This window comes from Poecilia reticulata, linkage group LG7 (genome assembly GCF_000633615.1).
Source record: "Poecilia reticulata strain Guanapo linkage group LG7, Guppy_female_1.0+MT, whole genome shotgun sequence".
Lineage (NCBI taxonomy): Eukaryota > Metazoa > Chordata > Actinopteri > Cyprinodontiformes > Poeciliidae > Poecilia > Poecilia reticulata.
In genome coordinates this window covers 2949475-2969900 of record NC_024337.1, presented here as the reverse complement: position 1 = coordinate 2969900, position 20426 = coordinate 2949475, and the positions used below count along the sequence as shown (strand labels likewise).

The 20426-nt window shown below is 39.9% G+C and overlaps 1 protein-coding gene across 1 annotated transcript in view; it reads right to left on the bottom strand.

Annotated features, from left to right (window-relative positions):
* The window catches only part of pard6b (par-6 partitioning defective 6 homolog beta (C. elegans)), a 28034-nt gene extending 10310 nt beyond the window's left edge, over window positions 1-17724 (bottom strand). The window contains exons 1-2 of the mRNA XM_008412815.2: window positions 17343-17724; window positions 12821-13043 (exon numbers count right to left, since the gene is read on the bottom strand). Coding sequence (XP_008411037.1) covers window positions 12821-13043; window positions 17343-17405 — 286 coding nt within the window. The 5' untranslated portion in view covers window positions 17406-17724. The remainder of the gene's footprint in view (window positions 1-12820; window positions 13044-17342) is intronic.
* Window positions 17725-20426: the final 2702 nt, after the last annotated feature.

Sequence of the window (20426 nt, the reverse complement as noted above, 5' to 3'; positions counted from 1 at the left end):
AGCAGACATTTGTAGACACTACTGTAACTACTGAAATTTGCCATTTTTACACCTTGTCAACCAAGAGGTATTCCATTTTACTTACATGTTGAACTATTGAATATGGGAATAAATGAGAATTCAAGTTGATGTTTGAATATACAAAAATTGAGCGAGAATTAAAAACCAGTAGAGAAACTGGTTTATACAGGTTTATAAAACTGCATAAAATCCAGATTGGATATACATTTCCTTTATAAAACAAGCTCATAAGCATCCAGTGACTTACTGTATGCATGAAAATTACTTCCAAGTCAGGAATTTTTGCTTTTATATTGTATTGTGTTTTACTCCCCATTGTGAGTCATTAGACTCGCCTAAAAGGCCAAACTGAAATCATGATTAACCCAGGGTTAATTCTGAAAACAGCTCAGTGGGTTTCCTTTGTCACTCTGTGGGCTCAAGCCAGTAATACAAACAGAGACCTGAGGTAGTTGCTGAGTTAGGGTCCTGCACTCCGCACAGGTTAGGTATTCCAGCAATGCAGTGGTTGTTTTGACATCCCACACTGTGAATGGGGTTAGTGAGGAGGGAAGAAACCACATCAATGGAGGAGAAAATGACCCCCGGGGAGGACGCATGAGGTGGCGCTCAGTTTTTTTGCTGTTTCCTGTTTGTCACCTGGATGTATAGTTGTGTTCAAAATAATGGCAGTGCTTAAACGAGTATTGGAAGTCATTGTATTTCCACACATGCAAATGCATTAGGAACAGCGTGTACTCTATTCCAAAGCAAAAAATGAAAAAAAGATAAAGTTATCAGTGTATATTTACACTGTTTACAGTTCACTTTACAAACTCAAACATTTGCTGTGTAAACTGAAAAATGCATGAAGATTTAACCTCCCACGCAATCACAGAGCTAATACTCAGCTATGCAGCCAATGCTTCTGCTTCACATCTGTGTACTATGCAGCTGACCAACATGTGAATAGGTAATTCCAGCCCAGCACCTTGAGACAGCATTCCTGGTCTCTTTGCATTTCTTGATTTTGCCTCAGAAACATGTTTGAAGTCACATACAGCTTTTACAGTGTAGTATGAGAAACACTCCTATAACATGGTGGCCAAGCCACTTTACTCAGCTTACTTTGGCTTGAAATTTGCTTAGCAGCAAAACTGTCTGTTGCCCTTAGATCCAGTAAGAACAATCTTGATTTGCTGTTTGTGGTTCATAGAAAGCTGCTCCATTTCTCTTCAGGCCACATAATGTGGTCAAATTGAAACCTGTTCAATTTGTCAGTTCAGGTTGTTTGAGGAGGGAAGCTTCTGGATGACAGCTCAGCCTCACAGAAGCTTCCTCTAATTGTTGTAGTACTCTCAGGTAACAGTAGATCTATGATCACTGATGATCATTGGCAGAGTCTTCCCAGTACGGCCTACTGTTTGATCCTTTTGAGCTCTGGTTTTCTGTATGTTTTCTACCGATGCAGCTAACAATTCTTTTCAGTAATCGATTATTCATCAATTAATCACATTAAACAAGCATTATTCAGATTATTTTCATTCAACCACTTAAACCAGCTTTATACAATATTTTAAATATATTAAGTCCAAATCAGCTGAATGTCCTGATATTTGGATCCCACAACAGAAACTGCCTTGCAGTTTCTGCTCATAAAAGGCATAAACAATAAAACATGAACATATAGTGAGAGCATTAATAGTTTATGGGGTAGGAGTTCATAAGTTTCTCACTTCTTCCTACTCCTTTTTGAGCATGTTAAGATTATTGTAGTATAAAAATCTGTCTTTTGCATTTCTTGTTTATGTGTGATTTTATACTTCTATCATGGTCGAAATAAAATAAATTCAATACACTTCCTGCTCCAGTGATGCATTCATGCATCCACTTTCTCTCAGTACTCTCATTACAGCCACTCCTTGAAATCTACTTTGCTGCTGGTATTCAGTATCAAAACTACAATGGTCCAGAGTGATAAGATGCTTTCTCTGCAGCAGAATTATCTCTAGCAATGCAGCAGAATTATCTCTAGCAATAACTCTAATGAGCCATTATTTCTCACTACCTGTAATTCCGGAAACTTGACGCTACTCCCAGGTTTTACCATGACCGGGAACACACACGCAGAGAAACGTTATCATAGCTGCGACAACTGTAGCATTTTTGTTAATATTTTAGCTAAAAATACATCAGCTTGAACAGTTTGCTAGAAGCAAATTGCTAGAACAATTTGCTGAGTAACATTAACAACAAACAGGAGTGATGAGAAGCCCAACAGAGTAACAGCTTGAAGCCTGACAAACATGTATTCATTCCCTTTCAACCTTTTCACACAGGTCTTTAAAAAGCCTGACCAGCTGATTCCAATTTTGGTCAATACCAATTTTTTTTGTCTAAAAAGTTTGTAAATATAGCAACAAAGTCACTAAGTTGTGAATATTTTTAACTGAGCATGTGCAGATGTGACCTGATGATCAGTCAGCCCTCTGTCACAATTGCCGATCTTCCAAAATGAAAAGAAATCATAATGTCGTGCGGTACCAATTTTTTTTGACCAGCCAATTTATAGTCAGAATTGGTAAACAGTTCATCTATGAACATTAGCAAACAAAAAGCATCATGAGAACAAAAATGTCCACCTAAAGTGACCTGCCTTGATTAAAAGAGCAATAACCAAAGAAGCAGATGACAGTGAAGGGAAAAATCAGCTGAAAGAATAACTGATAATAATTGCTCACATACTCCACAAATCCAGCCCTTATGGAAGAAAGTGGACGATATGTTACTCTGTAATTTCTGCACTCTTTCGTTACAGTGAGTGACTTAGTTGGTGTAACCAGCCTTGCTTAGCTCGAGGTCGGACAGTTAAATTCCTTCCTCTGGCTACATCCTTCAGAATGCCGCACTGAGGTACTGGATCAGAGTTCATTGAATGTTCTATATATTGCGTATTGAAAATTCTATCAAACATATGAATCACGATATATATTGTTATAAATTTATTGTCCAGCCTTAGAAGAAAGCTACAGTAGAAAGACAACCTATATATACTTTTACTGCAAACTCTGAGGACAACACGATGGTGGTAGCGGCATTAAGATATACAGATGTTGTTCTATTGTCTGGGCAGAGGTTCACCTTCCAGGAGGAAAATAACCTGAAACAGCCAGAGCTACAACAGAAAGATTAATACCAAAGAATATTTATGTGCTACAATGGACTAGTTAAAAACCAGGCTAACTTAGCAAAAAATAAGATACAAAAGTCACATATAAAAATAAAAGGTTGAGGAAAAGCCATTTGGTATATTAACATAAACACACTGTGTTCACCGTTTAAGTAATTAGTTTGAAATGGCCAAATATAAGACATCAGAAGAGCAAACTAAAAACAAGCAGACTGTGGAGTTCTGGAAACAGTCAGGTTTGTTGATGACAAGCTTGGATGTTCACTACTCAGCCGGTGCCATGATGTTCCTAACACGGGCTGATACAAGAGGAGGAGGAGTAGGAGGAGAGGGAGGAGAATGTGTGAGTGTACTTTCACACAGCAGAGGCAAAGGTGGAAAACAACACAATACAGGATAGAGACAGAAACGAATAATACGAAGAGACAGGAGAGCTGGAACAGTACTGGGATGGTGAATAAATAAAAATGTTTTCAAAGGGGTAAATTCCAGAACTGTTACTATTCCTGGTGTGGTAAGCATACCTCCCAGATAACAGAGCCTTAATGCTGCTGATAAGAGGAAGAAGAAGAAGTTGAAGAGGGAGGTCAAAGAGAGTCCTGAGAGGAGGCGGCGGAATAAGGCCAGCGCTTTTTCAAACTGAAGCAGAGCAATGGACCGATGTGAAAAGGTTCGCCCGACTGCTGGCCATGGGAGGCCAGAACGTCGCCATGAGTAACTAGGCTGACACCGAGGAATTAGACCAAATGTATTATTTAAGGCTCCTCATCAGACTGATCATCCTGCTTCCAGGCCTCCTGATACAATGTCAGACATAACTTCTCAATTACAATCATCAGTCTTGTCTTATTATCTTTTAATCTATTTGGGAAAAACCTGAATAAAAACCCGAACCTCATAGAAAAGGGCTGCACTGTAGCAGCACATACAGAATTACTTAAAAGGGCTTAAAAGAAATGCATTTTTTCCACCAGTTTTCACTTGAACAGCACGTTTTAAGCCTTTTAGGCCGGCTCTGTTCCATCTTGTCACTGCGTTATGAAGCAGTTCCATCAATTCGTTTAGTGCTGACAGAGACGTTTTTGCTTCCTTCATTGGCTCTTGTCTTCCTTTCCCATCAACCTGTCCCTTGGCCACTCTGGTCCACCTCTCAGCAGAAACATTTCTGCTTTCAGCTGATCCAACAGATTCCTATTTTGGCTTTCTTCTCCATCTTCTCTTGATTTAGCCATTTTTTCTGCAATTACCTCCCTCTTTGGCTCCTACTGCAGTGTTTTAAATGTATTCAGTGCAGAAACACTTTACTAATTGCAGAGGCAACTTAAATGTTATTGCAACATTACCGTTCTCTCTACGTGTCTGGCACAGAGCAACCCAGTCTGTAACCTCAAGAGAGCCCTTCAGGGCTTCTTCAGCTTCCTGTGACCACTTTCTCACATTTCTCTTTGTTTCAGGTTGCCACTGAAAAAGGGATTTATATTTTGAGCAGAGAAAAATAATGTGACATGTTAATAGCCACCTCCTATTATGAGGGAGTACTACATAAAAAACTTAGATGAATTCACATTGCAAAACAAATTAAACTTTTAATTTACAATTTATATTATTAATTTATTTAAGCCTAGTCTGGAGAATAAGTGGAAGCAAAATGCTTTCTGCCAAAAATGAACAGACGTTAATCAAAAACTGGTAACAAATCTGCATAATTATTTGAATTAGTTTACTATAACTTAGTAGGAGGACTTTAACTGGATGCTGTGAACCTTAAGCAGAAAGTGTCCCAACAGCAGAAAGGCAACAGTGTTTGGGAAGCTGCTTGTCTGAGCCTGCTGACTACAGAGAACAGCCAATCAGATGAAACATGCTGGAACAGCGTGCAGAAAGAAATTCGTAGATAAGCATATCAGTTATGCTGCATATCAATATAAGCACAACACCAAGCCCACAGGGCAGAAGAAATGGGTTTTAATTAAAGCTCAGCAAGAAGTAAATCTGTCAACTCGACTGTCTAAAAAAGCAAAAACAAAACATCATATTCATATCTGATGGGCAAAGAACTCCATTACTTTCATCTGTTCCAGTCTGAATCTGACAAATGTAATAAAAGCTCAACAATTTCCTCTTTGACTGCTTTATTTGCAACACCTGAGATCATCACTAAAATACACAACAAAGACTAAGTTTCAGCTTGTGAAATGTAAAGCAGCTCTCCAGCGACAGTTCATCAGTTGTCGTTTCTAACATGAATCTAAGCAGACGTGGTTCAGCAGTCTCTCGTCACACATCCACCTGACATGGTGTGGGCATTCCTTCATGTCTTCTGGATCTGTACAACGTCCAGCTCACTCACTACCTCTGTCCTCCCGTCATCACTCATTCGTCTTGCTCTCCAGATTATCCCTTATGAATTGGTTGTGATCAAGACTTTTCTTTCTACAGCCACGCCCTAAACCTCAGCTTTACCTCTTACCGCAGCTCAAATTGGATTTTCTTACAGCAACCCCTTCTTCCTTCCTGCTCTGACTCATTCATCTTTTCAGAGCTAAAAGAACTCAGGCAGCCTCCCAATACCCCTGTATCCCATCTGCTCTCTTTCTTCTCTGCCTCTATTTTCTTGCAGTTTGAATAAAGTTTCAGTAAGTCAGGTATCAGAGTTGAAGGAGTAAGTTCTCAGCTTTTTCTCCTCCTTTTAAATCTTTCTCCACCAGCCTCTCTTTGTCCGTTTATAGCCCTTGTTGACTGAGCCGTGCTCTGAAGCTCAGGGTCTAGTCTGGCCTGCTGTCTTGTCTAATCTACCCAGTGGATGTGATCAGACGCTAGCCACATACCACCCATAATGCCTCCACCTCCTCTGCTTCCCCATCTCCCTCCCACTCTTCATTTCTTCCCCTCTTTCTCTGTCCCACCCACCCTATCTTGGGCCTCTCTCTGCATTCCTCCCTCTCTAATACTATTCCCACTATCCTGCTCCCCTCCTTTTACCTCCTGGTGCATTCCTATCACACTTAAAGCTCCCTCGCTCTTGTCTCCCTGCATCACTAATTACACGACTTACCAAAACAAAGCCTTCTACATTACTCCTGCTTTAATACTGTTTACTCTGCCTCCCGTCCATCCCTCAGTCTCTCTCATTAGCTTTAAGATATGCACCGCCTCCTCCACACATTCCTCCTCAAGTGCTCTGAATCCTTCGTTCCCTCACTCAGCATCCTTGGGAGTAATTAATGTTGGTCTGAAAACTTTAGATCTGGAGGTGGAGTGGCTGATTTCTCTTGCCTTGTCAGTGTGCTACTTAGGGAAGCAGCATGGTTTTTACACCTGCCACTTTCATGTCCATCCAGCTTTAAAGATCTCACTCAATTGGACCATGACGAACTTTGTTGTGCTTGTTTTGTCTGTTTTCACCTTTATCCTCATTGGTATTCTATTTTGCTCTGTAAATGTGAATTTTTCACTCCATTTGCGTCACTCTGCTTCTACATTGTTGCCTCTCAACCGACTTGATGCGTTGCTTTGTTTGTGTACCGAAACCACAATGTACATTCCCCCCACTCTGACTCTTGCATGTATTGGTTACTAACTCCTAACGTATTCTCATGAGGGACTGTGAATCCAAGCATTCCTGCCCTCTGCTTTAATGAGCAATGGTTGATTTGTCCAGGGGCTAAACTGAATGAGCAAAACTGCTCATGCATTGCTGGTCATTTCGTCCTTTAATTTTCTTAGCCTGGCCATTGCCTTCTTATGCAAGTCAGCTAAATTCCGAGTTTCGTCTGGAGTTTCTCTTATTGAGAAACAGAAGGAGTTGTGAATAATGACATTGAATTTCTACGCTGTTTTTGAGCTGCAGTCTGCCTATGTGTGTAGTTTGACCAGGGTAATAGAGGAATTGAACAAAACCATTTGTGTCCGAGCAAGAGTAAAGTTTAAGGCATTTTGTTGCTGTGCACACAATTCTCATTAGGCTTCATAGTGCATATTCCTTTATGATCCAGCTGTCAGTGTCACAAAGATTATGTCTACCAAATATTTATACAACTTATAAATAAATGCCAGTAGGCAGGCAGTCAAAGTCTAGTAAAAAGCAGCCCCTTGTTCTACGCTTTGTTTCCTACAGGGGACCTTCGGCTATTAGAAACGATTGATTGCTGGAGGCATGGACTCTGTTGAAGTTTGAAACGATTGAATTTAATTTTATCCAATCGGTAATGTTTGGCCGTGACATGTGAAATGCATCACGTCGAAGCTTACCATGTGTCTGCTGTAAAAAAAATAAAATAAAATAAAAACCTTGTGAGGAGTAGGGCCACGACATCTTTGCCAGCAATAAAATATTTTATGCATTCCATTTGTTTCAACTTAATAGCTCAATATTAGAAAGGATGGCCAGCATGGACTGACTGTCTCTGTTCACTTTCTCCGCTGCTATTCCCAAACTACAACCACAGGCAGACTACAATTCTAAAACGGCGCAGAAAATCACCGTCATCATTCACAACTCCTCCTTTAGCTTGTTGATGGCCAGGTTGAAATTCATGTGACCAAACAGCCAGATTTTAATTTTATCAGACAACAGGACATCTCTCCAGAAGCTAACATATTTGTCTCCGAGTAGTTATGAACAGTAATTTGCCTTTTTGAAGTAATTATTTCTTCCAAGCTGAGTGGCTTTTTAGGCAGTGTTGGTACAGGACTCGTTTAACTGTGGCCAATTAGACAAGACCTTTAACTTTTGGTTTTGTTCTGGAGTTGATGTATATTTTGCACAACATCACTAAATGCTGATCTGGACAAATCAGTGAAGCTTGGTGAGAATGACAAAAGATGAAATCAAACCCACGGGGACTGCTATTTCCACAAAATGTGATGGATGAAAGTGATAAAATGTAATTTATAATTGCATGTAAATTTTTGAACACATCAACGTGGTAGCATCATAGATTTTTTGGTACTGATATACTTAAAATAGTCACATTTTCATGATCATTTATATTCATAATTCATTTAAGTGTTTTTCTAACTAGAAAAATTAAGTGCCTATGGTTTAGTTACATAAGAACAAAACAGAAGTCAGAAGTGTCAAAAGCCAAATGTATTCACAACCCTTAAAGTTTGAAAACAAGCGAGTGTATGACAAGCTGAAGACACATACAAAACAATTTATTTTTTAAATCAGAAAATATTCCCAACATATAGTTTTATTCAGCAAGTTTAAAAATCAATGTGTCTACTCAAAACGAAGACTACAGAGGAGAGACTTGAGATTTTTTTCTCTCTTTATAGTTTTTGCAGTTTTCCAAACACACCAAGTTTTGACAACTAGAAATCGACATTACACATGTTGGAAGATTAAATGGAAAAATCCTTAGAGCCGCTCCAACACCGATAATGCTCGTAAAAACAGAACACATCACAGCCAGCTCAGTCATCATCAACACACTCTTGGCACTTTATTAAAGTTTAAAAGTTAGCCTACATTAACTGATACACAAAACAACAAAGCTCTTTATACAAAAAGCAAACAGCCACAAACTCCACTTGCAGCCTCACATCAGTGCATCTATCAAAATGTCTGCAGAAATGAACAAAACCCATTGATCACCGAGCTCATGTACGATACCCAAGTCAGTTTCCCAGAATAAAACTAAAAACCACATTGGGAACAACCCTCATTAGGTGCAAACGGATCTGCACTGAGACTAAACACACACATATTGTGAAATTGCCAGTTTGAGAATGATAAACAAGCGCTGTAACTGGAGACAGAGCTGTTTATATTTCAGAGCTAAACACATTTCTAAGCCCTCTAATAAGAGTTCACTGCTCCACGAATGAAGAGGAGCTCTTCGTCAATGCTTTGAAGGTTCACTTTATCCAATAATAACATCACATCTGTCTAAAAGTTTATGAAATTTATAGAAATATGACAAGTGAATCTCAAAGGTATTAGCAGTAGGTTAGGAGTGGGTTCCTCTTGTTTGGTAAAAGTCTTTTCACTAGGGCTCAACTGTACGTTTTACATAAAGACACGCAGACAAATTGGCTGGTGACCAATGTTCAGGTTGATTAAGTAATGTCTGCTTCACACAGCAAGATTTTTAAATTGTCGACCAATTCTCAAAACCTAAGAGACAACCTAAGAGGTTTGGTCATACAGTGCAGGGTTTTCCCCAGTGTATTATAGGCCTGGCGGCCCACCATGCTTTACTAGCCCCGCCGCCAGGCTAAGCGTTGCTTGTTTACGTTTCTAGGGGGGAAAAAAGAAGAAAAAAAAAACGTTTTTTTTTTTTTAAAGCCGGGCTGCAAGCGAGCAGATTTATTCCTAAATGATAGGTTTATAGTTTATGCATTTAAACTCGACAGCGGACCAACCACACAGCTGGCGCCTCTGCGCTTTGCCTCACGCGCTGCCGCTGCTTTACCTCAGCGTGGATCGCGCGCGCCTCCTTTCACTCAAACTGGACACAGGCTGACCTGTATGGATATTCACATAAACCTACTGTAAGGAATTATGATCCTTTGGAGAACTCTAGGTAAGAGTTTAAAACCTGCCGCGTTAGCTCTGGTTGTGCATCTCTATGTGAACCGCAGGAATAACTTGTAGCGAATTCAGAGGTCACGCTGTGGAGCGGTGAGAATGATTTATCTTTGTCCCGCTTGGCCGGAGCGTTTGTGAATAACGAGCAGCGCTAACCTCATCGTGCAGGTTCAGCCCGGTGAGAAGCTTTTGTGCATCACGCAGATTTTTATTTATTTATTTTTTTTTTTTTTTTAGTATTATTCTTCCGGTTACACGATGCATCAAACCATATCAAATGCGTTGTCTACTTAGAGTTTATGCGCGCGGCCGCACGGAGATCTGAGAAACTCGTCCCATAAACTCGATCAAAATAGTTTCTGTGACAAAAGTACACCAAACTTTACGGTCCACTTTGGCAGTCATTTGTTTTCTTTATTTAAAACAGGCTGCATTGTTGCTTATCCTCAGAACACCATACACACTGCGATATCCCCGACTATCCAAAGTGCTGAATATCCCCACTTTTAGACTGGAGCAGTCCTGACTTTCTTCAGAACAAACAAGATCACTCTTAAAGTGGCAGTATTATATATTTTACAGTCACATGGTGCCCTTTTATAGCACAATTAAGTATCTATGTTACCTTCAATTGTTATAAAAATGCTATAACAATTTCTTATGATTTGAAAGAAATTTGACTTGTATAAAATTGGGCCTCTGTCTCTTTAAAAACTCCTGCTTTTTCTGAAACTCCACCTTCAAGAAGTCATCACAACAAGGCTCCTCTGTTAACCCTTTATCAACGTTTTTACCAGTGTTTCACTGAGAAGTAGTTCATATAATGAGCTCAACAGATGCATAACTGCATCAGGTGTTTGCTAATTGCTGCTTGTTAGTCTGGAGGAGCTGGGAGGGCTGCTCTGTGAAACGGAAGCTTAGAAACTGCAGCTCCAAAGAGGAGCTGTGCCTCGAAAGTGGGGCTAGGTCCATCCAGGCGTTTGCACAGCTGAATGGTTGTCATGGAGATTAAAATCTTAAACATGAAAGAAAGAATCAAGGCAACACTCCAGGTATGCTTGATGATTAAATAACATTATAACATAACATAAAGCTTTAAAAAAGGGCAATTTATATAATACTGCCCATCATATACTTGCATATACTTGCTGTGTGTGGTATGTTAATGCCACACACAGCAAGTATACATCTCTTAACTTTATCTTAAGGGTCATCTTGATAATCTGCACATCCTTAAGATTGTTTGAAGAGGAAAATCAGGACAAAAATCAGGATAAAAATCTTGCCAGGCTTAATCAGAAACTAAAATATCTCATCTTTTCCTTATCAGAGAACTCTCTGTATCCAGACAGGGTCCAGTAACAATAACACTCTTTCAAATGGAAGTTGTGACTAAGGGAAGAAGACTCAAAGTAAGCTACTTGTAGCATCACTGAGGTGTTTAAAAAGAAGTCAGTGTTGAATGAATGAAACATCTACAATGTTAATGTACTGCTTCCGCACATTGCAGGACTTTGTCAACTTAATCCTACGGGTGCCTTCTGGTAGGGTGAAGAGCAGTGGAGGGCAACAAACCAAGAGGGGGACAGGAGTGTGAGGTTAATAGGATCTGTGGGGGGTTGTGGTTGCATTGATGGGCGACCGTTGTTGGTTTTTATTTCAGCACATGCCTAACAGCGTGAGTGATGTGCACTCCCTGCTTGGCTCCACCGCCGTGTTTTCATGTTGTTCCGGTGCGTTTCTGAACAGCAGTGAACCCAGCGTGGGGCTTGTGTCTGGAGCGTGTAATTCAAACAGCGTCCCATGCAGCGCTACGCACTCACCTCGCTAATCTCCTCCTGACAAAGTGGCTTAGCTTCTATAGGGTTATATGGCACAGGGAGACAGCTTAAACCCCACCTCCCCCCAAACACCCTCGGCCACCAGACCCTGGGATCCTCCCAACATTCAACAGGTCACACTTGGAAACTCACAGGGTTAAAAATCCAAACAGACAGGAAAGTGTTGCAAAGCCTGAACATGAGAAACATTAACTTCAAAACTCTCACAAGTAAACCTCTCATATATTCTGAAAGCTGAAAACTGTCATGCACTGTAATGGGAGGACCGTGAGGGAAGTACATTTTACTAAACTAATTAAAGTAAACAAATACAGATGAGCAAGAAAGATTTTGTGATACATGCACACCTGGCATTTTCCATTAAAATCCTGCAACCTTTGACCTAAACCTGATAACATATTTCAAAACTTAAGAATAAAACATATCCAGAGTTGAATTAAGCATTAAGATATAATTATTCAAAGGATGCATCAATTGCAGTTTTCTGGCCGAGCACTGGTCTTTATGGTCGATTCTGAAGTTGGCCAGTAAAAATTTTTATTTCTGAAAAGTCCCTATAGCCACAAACTTGCTAAGTAGGCCATAATGGGGGGATAATTATAAACTGCAACCTTTGCAGAGTCAGATAAGATCAGAGGAAAAGATCAGTTTTACGTACAAGTATCGGACAACTGCTGATCATTCAAAATGAAGGAAGTCTGGTCAGGGAGGGTCAAAAATAGTCATACCAGAATAGTTTTCCTCCTATTTTAAGAGTAATGTTAACATTTTGGAGCAACGCAGCCATAGATTCATCTGAATCTAATCTTATCTTTGGTGGTAAGGAGGCTCATCACTAACGATACATCATCAGAATCCCAGTGGAAACATGCAACACGCTGGTCAACAATTCTAAGAAGGGTTTAACTGCTGTAATGAAGATAACCTCACCATTATTATTGGTAAGAGTACAACTAATTTTCAACATGACATTTCATTTCATTATTTTTTTTCCAAAACTGACACTCCTTTTACATTGTTTCATTATCTTTTGTCTAATTTCCTTTCTGGAAAAAAAACAAAAAACGTCTTGATTGGTTGAAAAACATTTGACGCTAAATTTGCCGGGAGTTGTGTATGATTTCAAATATACATCAAAACCATAACTTTTCGACTGTCCAGAGTAAAAAGCGTTACGGTCCGTAACCAGCATTGTATTTCTAAGCTAGGTCATTTAAAAACACGCAGAAACTGAAGAACAATAAATGTTACCTTTCCTCTGCAGGAAGAGCCTCAGCAGAGGGTTGGCACTCTTGACGGCCTTAAGATAGTTGTCGTCATTGTTGATGGGCAGCAGGTCGCCGTGCACATCAGCATAGGCCACCAGCAGCTCCACGTTGGGGATGCGATGAACGTGCTGCAGAAGGCCATAGAACTCATCAAAGCGGCCTGGCTTCGAGCGATCCAGAGAGAACCGACGGAACTCTGCGCCAAACTGGGACAGGACACACAGGATCACAGTCTGAATATTAACACGGATAATATCGGAGAAGTCGGAACAGGTTCAGAAAACGGTGTGCGATGAGAATCAAGTGAGTTTTGCTAAACTATTCTGAGGAATTAAACTACAAATCCAGTAAATTACAGGATGCGTTCTTATGGAATTTGATTTTAAAAAAAAAACTGATTTTCAGCATAATAGCAGACAGGGTCAAACTACAGACGTCTGATCTCATCAGCACGTAGAAAGCCTCCCTGCTGATGTTGACAAGTTCTGGTTGTTGTGGTTACTGTTGCCCAGGATGGACCAAAAAAAAGCTACAATTCACTGCCAACTTGGGCGCTTGTTGCACATCAGTGCACAGCAATGTAGAGATTAAGTTGTAGAACTCAAGTAAAAGAGGTTGGACTTTAGAGCACACAATGATTTTGGTGAGTTTCTACAGGCAAGTCTGGAGAAAAAAGGTTAAAATGTACTGCTTGCTGCTTCATCAGTCTAATTTTTACATCTAATTTTTACCCATGCATTCTGAATTTATGGCATCAAATGACTGTTGCTCATGTAAAAACATCTAAAAAGAAAAAAACATTCAATTCTCTTTCTCCGATACCAGTAGGCCTGTCGCAATAAGCAACAAATCAGTTAATTGCATGAAAAATTAAAACAAGCTCATTTATTTCCATTTGCATGATTTATCATTTCTCTTTTCTCTCCACCAAAAACTGGACAACAAAAGTCTTCAGTCTGGTGCTTTGGTCTCAACTAGCTGTTTTTTGACAGACTATTTTGTTTGCAGAGACTTAGAATTATTTTTATTTGTCGTTTCTGTTGCTTTGTTTATTTATTTTGGATATTTAAAATGTCTTCCAGATCCAGTGTTGGATGTTAATCTGAATTTAAAGTTTATTGGTCTTTGAGAACGTATTCTTGCATTATTATGCCATTAGCATTTTATTAATTGAAAATGGCCACAAAACAACAATATAGACATTTTGTCACAATAACTTCTAAGAATTTCTCTTCCAGCAAGATTTGTTATTGTGACAAGTCTAGACACAGGCGACAGATTTTTGCTAAAATCTGACAGAAGTGTTTGTATAAATATAATCTAAACATAGCGGTGCTCCAGAAAGATAATTCTATATTTCAACAATTCTGTTTACAGTAATTTCAGACACATTTAGTTCAATTCACAATTAAATGGTTGTTAACCTTATTATTACAGAATGATGTCAAACATCTAAGCATTTAAATATGTCCTCTGCGTGCTGATTATAGGTTTGACAAATTAAACTGTGACCTGTTGGCCTGACGGAGAACCTTATCCCAGTTTGTCAGAAAACCTTTTGTAGCAACCTGAAGCTTTTCATCTGTTTCTACTTGGAACTACAAAGACTTAAGTCTTTCCCGTTTCCCTCAAAAGGTTACATCATGTAAAATTACATAGCATTGTGGGAGGCAGCAGTATAAACAAATTAATAAACAATTGAGGTAAGTTTGTTTTTTTTCAAAGCATAAAATTCCCTCAGAAATACAATTAAATATTGTAGATAATGTTGAAAAATACACGTTTCTAGGTATGGACTGCACAATAAATATATCATTACAATAGCTCTCTGTGTGTACTGTGTATATTAATAATATTCCAAAAGATTGTTTAGAGTTCAACATTTGTTGGTCACAAATTCTGTCACAAGTCCAATATGTTAAGATCACACAGGTGGTTGGAAACAATAATATCAATCTTATTAAGGGTACCCCACCCTACTGTTGAATACTAGAGATGTGCCGATCGATCGGCCACTGATCATAATCGGCCGATTTCCGGGAAAAAGTTTATGATCGGTGATCGCCGATCACAGTCTTTTGTTGCCAATCACACAAACCGATCACCTGCATCTCATTTCTCAGCCTGCTTATGCAGCTGGTCTCCTCTTTCCTTCACACTGCGCAAGTGCGSAGCAACAAATCCTAAGCGATGTGGAACTATAACGCACTGAGTGAATGGGGAAGTTTGCATGTTGCGGCGGAAAATTGAAGCACGTGGGGTGAAGCAGGTCAAAATGCATCAACACGACGAATCTAATATGGCATAAGAACAATGGCATACTTGACGGAGTTTGGCTACATCGAGGCTCACTGCAGTAAAAAAGACGATCAGATAGGTAAAGCAGCGCACAGCTACAAACACTCACCCGGATTAGCATGACGGTCAGAAAGCTAAACAAATAACCCGCAAAATTATTTAAGTCTTCAAGCTGCGATGTAAGACGGTAGTTCTGCTCTCGCTGTTGAACCGCTGCTACATGCTACAGGTAGTAATATTTCACAGACGGAGCCTCTTCTGCTCCACCTGGTAGTGACTCTCACACCGAACCTCTGCTTAAAGCTGCAGCATCTAACTTAAAAAAAAATACATTTTACATGCGTATTAAAACTTTCGCTGTCCTAACATGAGACAGATAATGTCTGAAAAAATAATCGATGATCTCTGCCTCCTCTCTGTTCTGCATAATTACTCCGCTCAGCCAGAAACAGCCAATCAGAACTAGCAGTCATCAGCTAGCTGCCATGCTATCAGGAAGTTTTCATTCAGTAACTCAGGATTGTTTATTGTAATGGAACCTGTATTTGCCTTTGAATGTTAAGTTTTATACTTGAATCTTGCATTATTTAGCCGCTTCAGAGCCTTCATATGTATTCAGTCTGTAAGTATTATTGATAGCAGTACAATTTGCACAATGCCCGTTTTGTTTTGTTTTTTCTTGGAAAAAGCTATTTAAAAACTTTTATCTAAATTAAGGTGAATTCATTGTTCCTTTTTCCACATAATGTAACCATAGTGCTTATGATTAAAAAATTAGAATTATATGATCGGTATCAGTGATCGGCCCTCCTGGGTGATCGGTATCGGTATCGGCAGGAAAAAGCCTGATCGGCACATCTCTATTGAATACATATTTAATGAAGTCAAAAGTAAAGCAGGGCTATTTTTGAAGATCCGATCAAACATACCAGGAAATAAAACAACAAAAAAACTGAATTGTTTACAGTGAGATAATGTGAAGTTTCAGTTGGCCAGTATGGCATGTTGACTTGTGTTACCAACAGCAAGTAAATAGAATTTTTTAAATCGAATACATTTATTTAAAGATTGACTTCAGCCATTGATCTGACCCTCAACAACAAGCCCAGTTATTAATAAGGGACTTTGGAAATTTTAATTACTCTGTACTTGTACTGCCCCAAAGTATATGTTTGTGTGTCTCAAAATCTTTGCAAGTGTACCTCTTGAACACCCCATAACTTCTTCTGCAAATTTCTATATATACATCTTACATCATATGATTCAATATTCATTAAATCACTTTAAAACTTTTCCATTAGTTTCAAAGATCAGACCAATAATCACAAAATTTAAAAAAAAGTCAAAAACTTCAGAATGGTTCACATAACTTTACCCCCCAACTTTTTTTTTACATGCTCTACTAAAAATAGGTAAGTTTGACTCCTTATCTTTTTTATAGGTATGGCACATAACTATAAAAAGATGAGAAATGGCCGATTCCTGTCAAATGTAAAGCAATCAATGCATTTATAAACTTTAGCCCCATTAGATTGAGGAGCGCTCCTAAAATAATAAAAATAATTTGTATTTGTGCCAAAAACTGATGTCATAGTTTATGTCATTGTATTAAAGTAAATAATCGTTTTCGGTAGAATTCCTCGATGTGGGCTACAGACAGGACACAGAGAGCCTTCTGCGGAAGAAGCCAGACGAACGTAAGCCGAATGACATCTGTAGACAAATAAATAATATCACCGGTATTTAATAAATTGTTTTATTGTGACGCCTTAAACATGTTTCCGTTTGTTGTAAACCCTTTATGAGGCTACAGCGCGTATATCTCCTAGTAGTTATACAATACGCAATTGTTACAACTTCGGTGAGTGAGTCCAGGGAGCGGCGGAAGGAGCCGACAGGTGAAACTAGCTCGCTGCGGAGTCAGCTGACATTAACCTCCACCTTCAAACTTAGCCAGCCATAAAACTTGGCAAATACAACCACAAAATAGTTACCTTAAAATGTGTCGAACTCAACGAACTCCACACAGTAAAAACAGAACAACTGCGTGTAAAGCTCAGGTTTATGCATCTGTAATCGGAACATCACAACCTGCTACCAAGCCACTTAGCGGGCTAAATTAGCAGGAGTAATAATGTTAATCACCACAATGAGTTAGCATCACACACAGAGAAAGTAAAACTGACAATAAAAAGTATATATGTCACCTTGCTTTTCACCTCCACGGCACTCAGAGAACGGCTGCTCGGTACTCGGTGGTTTTTGTTCATGTTTCGCTAGCAGCAGGACCATCGACGCCGCCAAAGCCCGCACACTACGCCCTGCTCCAGCCGCCGCCGCCGCTTCAGCGACCGCTACTGCCACCGGAGTGTCCGAAAAAACAAGTTGTTTTACCGGGACCACAAACTGTCCCAAGAACTCTCGGCTACCACCAGTTTCAGAGGTCTGTGTAGAGATCGGCACAACTGCTGTCAGCCAGCTCGGCTCAGCTGGTGAACTTATCTCCTCTCATAGTTATCGTTTCCGATGTTATCCAAGCAGCAGCCTGCGCTGTGTCTGAGCTGGCCTGGTCCCTGCCTCCGGCTGCCTGTCTCTTCTCAGGACTGGGAGAGCTGGTTGCTTCAAAATAAAAGCCGCTAACTCTTAGCCAGTCAAAATAAGACTGAACAAGAAACCAACGAATTACACTTCATATTAGCAACATAAACTACAATAAAAAGAAGAAAAAAAAACGCTATTTAGGAAATTGTATTTTAATTTATATTACTGCATATTTTAAATATCAATTTTTGACATCCTCAAATATAATAATAGCAGTTATGGTACAAATAACAGCTATGAAGACAGGTTGAAATGTGGTTATGTATACTGCCTACTTAAATAATTTTTATTTTGTATACATACTAACATGAAAAAATTACAAATCACAATATGATATAAAAATAATTATTTAAAAAGGCAGGAATCGTTTACCACATTTTTTCATTCTTAGAGTGCCTCCTCCTGGCCAAATACCACAGTCGCTGTTCTTGACAAAAAAAAAGTGGGTGGATGGATGGATGGATGGATGGATGGATTGATGGTTTTGTGTTAAGTTTTATTTAGCTATTAGAATGTATGTGAAAAAAGATACATTTTTTGCCTACTGTACATTGGCTGGTCTGAAAACATCATCCTGACAATGAAAGGTGGCGGCAGCATCATGGAAGCTGATTAGTGTTGATCGGAAGATGGATGGAACTAAAAACATGGCAGTCCTTCAAGAAAACCTGAAGGCTGCAAATCACTCTGGAAGAGTTTCATCTTTAAATCAGATCAAGAACCCAGAACATCCAGGCAGATCAACAGTAGAACGGTTAGATCAAAGTATGTTTGTGTGTTAGAATGGCAGATTCAAATTCTAGGACTAAGTCCATTTGAGAAGCTGTGCCAAGATTTGAAAATCAATATTCAGATGGTTTTTATGTAATTTGACTGGACTAGATTTATTTGCAAAGAAGGATGGATAAAAATGTAAGTCCTTCTAAAAAAAGGTTCAAAAGCACACATCTTTTTTTTCTATTCTACCACTATTCCATTTTTTTTTTTTACCTCCTCAATGTTTCGGCTTAACATGTTCCTTCTCCCCTGCGTTGTTTGTATTGTGGATGTGCAGCAAGACCATTGTAACTGCAGGAGACGTAGTTCACAGGCCTGCAACTGTCTCTGTCCGCCCCCCCCCCGCCTCCCCTACCCCATTATCCCCCAGCCCCACCTCCACCCCAGTCCTCCCTTTTCCAGCCTCCATCACCCAGCTCTGCAAAGGAGGAGTCCTCGCAGCGTGCCTCCCTTCGTCTGTCTCCCTCTCTTATTGTCCCAGTTTTTGTTCCACCCTGATCTTTGAAAACCCTTCTGTTGACAATGTGTAGTATTGATTTGTAGAATTGTTTAGTATTACTGTTTTATGGGGGTTTTATTTGTGATGTAACAGGTCTCTCTTGTAAATGAGACAATGAGTCTCAAGAGATTTTTCCTGTATGAATAAAGGATTATATCTACAACACGTGACCTTTATAGTTGCATGTGATGGTCAGAAGAGTTGCACCCATTACCAATGCTTGTGCAGATGGGGAATATTAACATCTCTTGTGTGGGAGAATCTGTGGAAACGTCCCCTTCCTTCGCTGTCCTAACTGTCACTTCATCACCAGCCCTCCCCATTCAGGAGGATTTGGGAAGCTGGTCAGGTCGATATGACCAGTCCAGCCAGTTAGCCAGGCCTTCATTGTGTTTAAGATTGCACATATTTATGCCCTGCTGTACCACATCTCCAAGCACAGAGGGCGCAGTTTTGGACTCCCCCACTGCTGCCATCTCCTCTATCTCCTCCTTCCCTATCACCCATCTTAGCTTCTCTTGTGTTCTCTGACTCCCACTTTCCTCCCCTCCCCCCTCCCAGCTCTGTTCGCCACCCTTCTGCCTCCCCCTCGCCTCTCTTCTTCTCCTCTCTTCCCCCGTTCAGTGATGTTAAGCACTCCTTCTGCACACAGCACTGCAGATGAGGCCTCCGCCTCCCCCACAGTCTTCCAGGCCTCTCTCTCCCTCTCCCTCCTTGTAGCAGCATAGCAACACGGCCTAGCCAGCCAAGGTTCTCTCTGGTACTGGGGTAATTTCCATCCATCTTATGTTATTCATCCAACAGCAGCAAAGGACAACACTGTGATGAAATGATATAAAGATGTGCATCCAATTTCTCACAAGAAACCTGAGTTGCAAAAATAGGATTCATATCAGCAAGACTAATAAGTTTTGATTCTCAGCAGCTCTTCCATATACAGTCACTGATATGAGGACGGGGAAAGTTAGAGATAGTTTTGTAACTTTTTCAGAGTTACAACACTCAAAAACTACAGGGTGAGGGTTAGTGTTGTCTCTTACACATATAAACAGTGGTACTTCTAGGCGAGCCCTGCCTCCTGCCAACCCAACCAAACAGGACACATCATCTGGAGTTGTGCCCTGACTGTGAGAGTTTTTATTTAATTGCAGTATCTGGCGCCTGTACACCGCTGTTGCAGCCATGGGTAACTGCCCACCACCGTCGGTGATGCAGCCCTGGGTAACTGCCCACATGGCCCAGTGGGAGGGTCACACCCAGAACAAAATATTCCCAATACGATAATGTACAGTACTGCGTGTGAAAGATATATTTAGATACAAACATCTTCAGTGCATACATATTCTTACTTTGTTGTATTATTATTACAATATTATATTAGATGAAGAGGTCGTAGCTAGTGAGAAACCTCCAA